The following is a 9,417-nucleotide window of genomic DNA, read 5'->3' on the forward strand; positions in this document are numbered from 1 at the left end:
GGGAAGCGAAGCGCTTCGCTTCCCCGCTTCCCCCGACGTCTTTTGCAGCAAGGGGCTGCAGGGAGATCGCTATCTCCCCCCATCCCCTTGCTTCAGAAGAGGTCCGGGGGAAGCGGGGAAGCGAAGCGCTTCGCTTCCCCGCTTCGCCCGGACGTCTTTTGCAGCAAGGGGCTGCAGGGAGATCGCTATCTCCCCGCAGCCCCTTGCTTCAAAAGAGAAGACCCGCTGTCCCCGGGGCAAGCTTCGTTTTGCGAAGCAAGCCCATAGGGGAATTCGTCTTGCGAGGCAAATCGCGGACGAAAAAACCTTTCGTCTAGCGAGTTTTTTGTCTTGCGAGGCGTTCGTCTTGCGGGGCACTACTGTAGAAAAATCAGAGCAGAGACAAATTCTCTGGTCTATATATGCCACCTGCTGGTCTCAGCTCATTACTGCCTCTCCACATGCATTCCAGGACAATGAGGAGATGCTGCAAAACCTCCTGTCTCTTCCGATGCGATAACTCACTCATATTCTTTGTTTTTGTTAAGTTGACTTACCTTTTAGTAATTATTTTATGAAACAAAAGCTATGTGCTGCTTCTGTAGTCTTAATCTGCGGGTGAAGGGCGGTATGCAAATTCAATAAATAACAACAACAAAAACAACAACACAATATGAGAAGTGATGTAATCTTAGTATATGACTTCCAAAACTGTGCCATTATAGCCCCAGCTGTTCCTTTCACCCCCTTTTAAAAAATGCAGAGCTTTTGCTAAATAGTATACTGTTAAACAAATTTGCCCTCAGTAATTGATAGTCATGTTTATTGTGGATTGGAGCAGTTGCTTCTGCCTGACATTTACCATATTTTTCTGTGTATAAGACGTTCCCATGCATCACAAAAACCCAAAAGCATCTGCTTGCTCGCCACCGGCAGCCAGCAAGCACATGCACAATTGCCGCAGCATAAGCCAATCCACAGCAGCCCTTGCCGCAGCCACCAATCACCCACCCAGTCGCCGCTGTCAATCTTCTGCTCACGGCTGCAACCAATCGCCCGTCTCCCTCTTTGCACTACTCATGTATAAGACGAGCCCCGATTTGGAGCATTATTTTACAGTAAAAAAGTTTGTCTTATACACGGAAAAGTACAGTATTTGCAGAATGGTCATGCTCTTAGCCAGAAGGGTTGCGCTCATAAAAGGCTGTAAACATGGGGCACCAACTATTTGAATAGTTTTTCATATCATAAGCTGGTCACTGAAGCTGGCTGTAAACTACCTAGGTTGGTTGAAAGTGTCCAGTTGGCTGCCCGGGATGTATAGAAGCTGAGATGTGGGTGGAGGCCAGGGACTGAGGGAATTTTTTGCACCTTCCCCAAACAACTGCTTGTGCCTCAAGCTCGCCTTGTGCTTTGTGGCTTTTACAAGCACATCTGCGTCGGCTTCGAATGGGCTGATATCTTACAGCACAGGTTCAATGTCTTGCCACATCCATACATTCAGCTTATAATGCCAGTGATAGCGATAACCAGAGCTCCCCAGTCTCTGACCCTTCACCGACTCAGGCACTCAGCTTTTTACTCAGCTTTGCAAATCTTGGGCCCGCCACTCCCTTTTGCCGTTTGCTTATTAGGCCAGCCTTCGCCAACCCGGTACCCTTGAGATATTTTGGACTACAACTCATCAACTCCAGCTTGAATATAGGCCTGACCTCTTTGGAAGCAGAAAGCTGAGACTCTTGCAGCGAGCCAGATAACTTCTGTTCTCTTCAAAGACCTTCTTCGTTGAAGGTTTCTAAGCAGAGGTTGAATTGGCCATCTCTCATGGATGGTTTAGCTGAGGTTCCTGCATTGTAGGGGGTTGGACTAGATCAGGCATAGGCAAACTCTGGCCCTCCAGATGTTTTGGGACTACAACTCCCATCATCCCTAGCTAACAGGACCAGTGGTCAAGGATGATGGAGTTGTAGTCCCAAAACATCTGGAGGGCCGAGTTTGCCTATGCCTGGACTAGATGACCATTGGGTCTCTTCCAACTCTACAATTCTATGATTCTAAGTGCTATAGATGCACTCATAGGTAGGCCTTTGCTGAAGCATTCTCACTATCGGGGTGGCGGCGAGGGGAATCATCCAGTAGTTGCAGGATTCCATTCCCTGAAGACCCGGAAATTGTTATGTCGCCTCATTTACCTTGTACATAATACTACAAAAATGAATGTTCAGTGCTCGTTAAAAAGACACCCCAGAGGATTGAAAATCACAGAATGTGCCTTAGTTTTCCTCCGACTCCTATGTGGATTCCGTGTTCCCATGATGCTTTGGGTGTCTGGGGAGAGGCTGCCCCTATGAGTGTGTCTTTATAATGACTTATGAAACAGATGTTGGTCCGCTGATGCTAAGGAAGACTAGCATCATTCTAAGAATGGTTCAGTTCTGTGCCAGCAGGTATTTAATCTGTGCTGTTCATGTCTTTAGCGTTCTGCAAAATTGCATTAGCTTTTTACCTGCTGTCTCTGTTCCCCACTTTATTTCTTTTTTAATGGTTTTAATTATTTCGCATCACTTTTTATTGTTACAAGCCACCTTGCACATCTCTCTTGATACACAAAGTTCAGGGTAGAAATTACTCCAGTAAAACAAACAAACAAACAAATTGACCACTACGCGAGGTGGGATAAAAGTCCAGAGGTCTTCTAAAATGTTGATGGATGCTCACGCACCCTGGAGCCAGTCTGGTGTAATAGTATATAAAGTGTTGTTTGTTTTAGGTAGGGCCAAGCTGAAACCTGTCCATTTAGAGAGCCTTGAGCCAAGTCATTTGTATTACCATAAAAGTCATGCAGAGAGTCCTGCGGTCTAATCACTTTACTGGGTTGTTGTCAGGATAAGAAATGAAAGCTACTTTACTGAAAGGGGGCTGCAGAAATGGCAAGGAACCTAGAAGGCATTTGCATAAGAGGCAGCAAACAGGAACTGCAGGTGGGAAGAACTAGCTATAACAACAACAACAACAACAACAACAACAACAACAACAACAACAACAACAACAACAACAACAACAACATATTTATAAGCCACTCATCTGACTGAGATGCTCCAGCCACTCTGGGTGGCTTCCAACAAATTAAACACAGTAAAACATCAAATGTGAATAATAATAATAATAATAATAATAATAATAATAATAATAATAATAATAATATTTTTTATTTATATCCTGCCCTCCCAAGCTGAAGAGTGGCTAACAATAGTAAAAATAACACAGTTTACATAAAATCACAATCAATTAATTGAAATACATTCTAAAATTAATTCATTCTAAAATCAATTCAGAATCAAATTAATGGCAACCATTGGGCTAGAGTTCTATGAATTCTATGAGTTAAAAATTCCCCTATCCAGTCCTTCCTTCAGGTGTCTTCTAAAAGTCAAAGATTGTTTATTTCCTTGACATCTGACGGGAGAGCGTTCCACTGGGCAGGCACAATTGCCTGTGTGCCTGTATGTTTCCGAGCACAATTCAAAGTGTGATGCTGACCTTTAAAGCCGTAAACAGCCTCAGCCCAGTATACCTGAAGGAGCGTCTCCACCCCCATCGTTCAGCTCTGTCTTTTAGAAAACATCTGAAGGCAGCCCTGTTTTGGGAAGGTTTTAATGTTTGATGTTTTGTCGCTTTTTATATATATTCTGTTGGGAGCCGCTCAGACTGGCTGGGGAATCCTGCCAGATAGGCAGAGTATAAATAATAAATAAATTATCATCATCATACCAAGAGGGCCCTCTGCCCGGTTCATTGTAACTTCACTTCTCTTAGTGAGGGAATTGCCAGAAGGCCCTCAGAGCTTGGACATCAGGGTATGGGCTGAACGATTGGGGTGGAGATGCTCCTTCAAGTATGTAGGGCTGAGGCCATTTAAGCTTCCTATCCCTGACATAGAGGGAATTTTCTAAGAGGTTGTTGTTGTTTAGTCATGCCCGACTCTTCATGACCCCATGGACCAGAGCACGCCAGGCACTCCTGTCTTCCACTGCCTCCCGCATTTTGGTCAAACTCATGCTGGTAGCTTCGAGAACACTGTCCAACCATCTCATCCTCTGTCGTCCCCTTCTCCTTGTGCCCTCCATCTTTCCCAACATCAGGGTCTTTTCCAGGGAGTCTTCTCTTCTCATGAGGTGGCCAAAGTATAGGAGCCTCAGCTTCAGGATCTGTCCTTCCAGTGAGCACTCAGGGCTGGTTTCCTTCAGAATGGATCGGTTTGATCTTCTTGCAGTCCATGGGACTCTCAAGAGTCTCCTCCAGCACCATAATTCAAAAGCATCAATTCTTTGGCGATCAGCCTTCTTTATGGTCCAGCTCTCACTTCCTTACATCACTACTGGGAAGACCATAGCATTAACTATATGGGCCTTTGTCGGCAAGGTGATGTCTCTGCTTTTTAAGATGCTATCTAGGTTATTCAGCTATACTGCTAGCTCAGAGAACTAACCCATTGCCCTGTTCACACACACTGTATTCCACACAGCTTCTGCCGCCGCCGCCTCCAATGCTTCTCTGAGGGCTTGGAAAATAAACTAACTTCTCTTCTTTCTGTTTTCAGGGATCCAGCACGAGTGTGGCAGTGCCAGGCGGCTCTGGAGTCGGAACAGCCAGGCAGTTTACACGACAAAGGATAACGCGGGTGAACCTCAGAGACCTCATATTATGTTTAGAAAATGAGCGAGAGACAAGCCATTCACTATTGCTATACAAAGCATTCCTTAAGTAAAAAAAGTGGAGAACATCAAGGTATTTTTGGCGGAGAAGACACCTGAGGACACTTTTTTTTATATATATATTTGCAGATTACGCCTTTTTGTAACGAGCATATGGGATACTGTTTAAAAAAAACACCCACCCCATCAACAAACCATCACCACCACCACCACTCTGAGACAACCACCTCTTTACAAGGAACCGTTTTCTAGTCCCATTTATTATAAACTCTTTGGTGTAAGAGAGAGATCCCTTTCTTTGACAGTAAGGAGACTTGCAAAGGCCTGAGGAGTCGATAAGAGGACAATTTAAAGTTTAACTCATCTCTTTGATTGAGTGGCCTTCTTGCCAAACAAGCCATATTATAGAGACTGATGGAACCGTTTAGCAAATAACCAGCTACTCTGTGTCAGATCCTGTAGCAATTTCAACATTAATTGTGCATTTTAGTTCAGTTTTACTTAACGAGATCGATTATATAGGTATATGTCTACAGCAGATGACCTCATTTTATTTTAGCTTTTAAATGGAGTCAGTTAGCAAAGCGAACTGATTTTAATAAATATTTATCTTTTCCTGCCCAAAATTGTTCAGATCCTAGATTACACTTAATTTTAAGCGTAACCTCAATTCTTTTAATCTTGTTATTATCGCTTATTAGAGGCAACCCCCCACTCTGAAGGCCCACAAAGGAGGGTTACTTCTGAATGTTGTATCAGCATCTGTAAAAATAGAAAAAGAAAAAAAAGAAATGCATTTTATTTGCTATAGTTTGTAAAGCTGTAAAGTTTAAAACAAAAAAAGGAAAAAAAGAAAAAACCTTTTCAGCATAAATATATTTTACTTGCACTGTGTTTTTTAGCGAAAGTGAAAGCTTAGATTAAATAAAAATCAAAGTTGAGAGGAATCATCAAAAAAGGCAGTTTCTCAGTGTGAAATCAAGTGTTGAAAAATGGTTGGTGTATTTTGTCAGTAAATGTACATAATTTTTGGCACATAACATTAAAAAAAAATGGCTATGTAAACTATAATTATTTTGCTAAAAGACTGTATGCAAGCTATGGGCTTACTTTAAAGACGTCCAGAGCAAAATTCCCCTCTTTGTACCTATTTTTTTATTACAAATATACTAATTGGTTCTTTATATTTTCAGAGGTTATTGTATTAAATTGTCTATTGATAGTACTTTTATGACTGTAAATATGTCGGCTTTCTTTGTGTGAACTCTCATGTTAGATTTTAAGGGCAGGGGCCACCGTGAACACTTTTTGCGCAAATCCTGTTGAAGCGAAGGGAGCTCTGCAACATGAACTGGCATTGGGTTTCAAGGGAGCCTTGTGCGAGAAGCGTTTCCGGTGGATTGCACCTTAACTCTTTTTGTGTGTAAACTGAATGCTGATCAGTATTTTTATCAAACACCCTACAAACTGTTACACCTTTTTATTTCGTCTTTTAGGGAATAAAAATCCTGTCTTTCCATTTTATTTTCATGTAAATTTTGCACAGTTCCTTGTTCATATGTAAATATTTTACTTTCAGAAATGAAGTTTTTAATTGCTATTGTTTTATATAGGATTGAAAGAAAATTAACTCCTTTATTAAAAACAAATTTATCTGTATCTGTGTATGTATTTTTGCTCTATAAAAATACTTCTGTTTCTGGATTTATTTAATTTCTCCCCACCCACCACCCCGTCCCTACACTGCTACCCCCCTCCCTTTAAAAAAAAAACATTCGAAGAAATAACCTTTCTTGGTTTTAATCAGTGTTGGGAAGATAACAATTCATCAGGGTGATCAGTGCCTGAAATAAAATTACAAACTGTATGCCAAGGAACCTCAGCTTCTGCACTTGGAATAAATTATGCTAGTTATATAAACCTGCAAATATGTACTTTGCCTAATCAGTTCTGCGTCTATAAGATTCAGGTACTGTGGTATAGCGGTTAGAATACTGGATTTGGGAGAAGGAAAACTGGGTTCAAGTCCCTATATCAGCCTTCCTCAACTCCAGCCTGCAATCTGTAGACTGCATTTCCAGTTGAAGTTTCTGAATTGTAGAGCACGTTTACAAAAGTTCAGTTCAGATGTCATCGGAGCATGCACTATTTGCTGTACTGCCTGGGCTTTGGGATTTCTGGTTCCAAACAGCAGGCTGGGCTTGGCTGCCCTGCTAAGCGACCTTGCACCAGCCACGTTTTTAGAATCATAGAATCATAGAGTTGGAAGAGACCACAAGGGCCATCGAGTCCAACCCCCTGCCAAGCAGGAAACACCATCAGAGCACTCCTGACATATGGTTGTCAAGCCTCTGCTTAAAGACCTCCAAAGAAGGAGACTCCACCACACTCCTTGGCAGCAAATTCCAGCAGAATTTTCCAGCAGAATAGTTGGGAAAATATTTATGCCAACCTGAGTTCAGGCTGCAACGGAGGGAGATAAATCCAATAGGTAAATTTGGCTGCTTGTTTATTTATATGACCAGGAAAGAGCATGCAAGACGAGGAGGGAGAGAGAAGCACGGAGATTGGATAGAAACACGTAGGCTTCAAGCGAAAGAAAAGAAAAGAAAAAGGCAGGGAAACAAATTATAATTCTGGGATTTAAAAAGCTGAATCCTGTGTCAGCTATGAAGTACATTTGCAATGTATGCCAATTTTCCATAATTTTGTTGGATGTTGGAAGGATATAGTGTGATGGAAGGCCACCACCACCTGGGAAATGTGGCTTCTGATATTTTCCTAGGTACCTACATGATGGCAAGTTTACATTTATAGTTTTAGGAACTAGATATCTAAAAAAACTTTTTAAAAAAGCTTTCTAGGACATTTTCAAGGATTCTGACCTTTGGCCTAATATTATAGCCTGGATAGCTCAGCTGGTTAGAGCATGGTACTGATAACGTCAAAGTTGCAGGTTTGATCCCCACATCCGCATATTCCTGCGTTGCAGAGAGCTGGACTTAGATGATCCTCAGGGTCCCTTCGACTCTACAGTCCTGTGATTCTATGTATTTGTGTGTACGTATTTATTTCTGTGCTTCAATAAGTGTTGGGGAATACACACAAGTTCAGGGCAGAGGTACCTGACAGATGGGGATGAATAGCAAGCCATATGATTGTGTCTGAGCTCCGTAAGACTTTCTTCCGAGTAAACCAGTTGCTTGAAAGGAACTAGTTCTAATTCAAGTTCTAGTTCAAGCTTATCCTGCCCCAAAATGAATTAGTTCCGGTTCATGTTCGTCCTTTTACAAAACGGACTAGTTTAGTTCATGTTTGTCCAGTGAACATTTTAGTTCATAAAAAAATCATTCCTGGCAAAACAGTTTCAGCATTCATAATTTTACAAGCTACTGTGCAGAAGTGTAAGGTCCAAGGGCTTCCTTTTTTTAAATTTGTGCCAGATGTACAGCTGTTAAAGGTACAAGACATCATTTTCCCTACAAGAGCATATCCCTTCAGCAAGGAAGAGACAGGAAATGCTTCACATTCCTTCTGAATTCTTAGCAGCAGTGATTAAGCATCTCTGTATCTGTCTAATAAGGCTTAGAACATTGCCTTCACTTTTTGCTTTCTAACTTTATACAAATCTGATTCATGCTTCTTTTTTAATGAAAGCTAAGATTGGGCTTCCTCCTTTCTTGGTGGAAGAAATTAATGCAAAGATGGACTAGAAATCATTCAAAGTTCTGCCCCAAAATGAACTTAGTTGCCAGATAGACTAAAGGCAATTTTTTTCATTTTTGTTAAAATTAGTTTTCCAATATTATTCCAATAATAGCCCCATTATAACAATGCCAATTCATATCTAATTAATACAATTATTAATACAAATTAATCAAATACTGGATTATACATTTTAAAGTGACGCTGCTCTGCGTGTTAGATTTGGTGCCTTTAGTTAGTTGGTGGCTTCGCATGTCTTCAGACCCTACACTGAGACACACGTGACATCAGGTTATGCCAGGCATAGACAAAACTCCGGCCCTCCAGATGTTTGGTACTACAATTCCCACCACCCCTAGCTAACAGGACCGGTGGTCAGGGATGATGGGAATTGTAGTCCCAAACATCTGGAGGGCCGGAGTTTGCCTATGCCTGGGTTATGCAGAATGAGGGATGGGCTATATAGCTTGAAAGTGGAACAACTGGGTCACATGCAACAGGTAAATCCCCAGCACCTGTCAGTCCGTGACAATACTGAGCTAGCATTGCTTTTCTGACTCAGTAGAAGCAAGTTTACTGTGCTTTTCCTTCCTTGCACAAGGAGACTGGAATGGATACAGGTGAGTGGTGCATGTTATAAAAGGGAAGGGAAACTATATAATTATGCATTTAAAAAAGCACAAATCCAGTGGTCTGTATATGCCATGTATATTCTTTTTAATGTACCTATAATTGCTAGGCACTGTGCAAAATGGAATGAGGTAAAACAACGTCTGCAGCTATGAAGTGAAGACACGGTAGGGAGGAAATTAAGGGGGGAAAGAGTCACTTGAATGTAAAAACAAATGAGAGTTGGATGTCACCTGGAAATTTTATTCCTATGATAGGGAGCTTCAACAGTAAAGAGATGCAGGCAGGGGGTGGAGAGAGCAATCATGGGTTTCAAAAGACAACAAATTGACTATAAACCTGCTTATTTTGCTAATTCTTCTAGTAATCTCCCATGTGGCAAGAAGCC

General features: G+C 41.7%; 1 protein-coding gene across 2 annotated transcripts in view; it reads left to right on the forward strand.

Moving 5' to 3' along the window:
* TAF4 (TATA-box binding protein associated factor 4) overlaps positions 1 to 6,353 on the forward strand; it is a 74,875-nt gene extending 68,522 nt beyond the window's left edge. For both annotated transcript variants that reach the window (XM_081196058.1, XM_081196059.1), the window contains exon 16: positions 4,580 to 6,353. In XM_081196058.1, coding sequence (XP_081052184.1) covers positions 4,580 to 4,747 — 168 coding nt within the window. In that variant the 3' untranslated portion in view covers positions 4,748 to 6,353. The remainder of the gene's footprint in view (positions 1 to 4,579) is intronic.
* The last annotated feature ends 3,064 nt before the right edge of the window (positions 6,354 to 9,417 follow it).

The sequence above is a fragment of the Podarcis bocagei genome (assembly GCF_964188305.1).
Source record: "Podarcis bocagei genome assembly, chromosome: 5".
NCBI classification, from domain to species: Eukaryota; Metazoa; Chordata; class Lepidosauria; order Squamata; family Lacertidae; genus Podarcis; species Podarcis bocagei.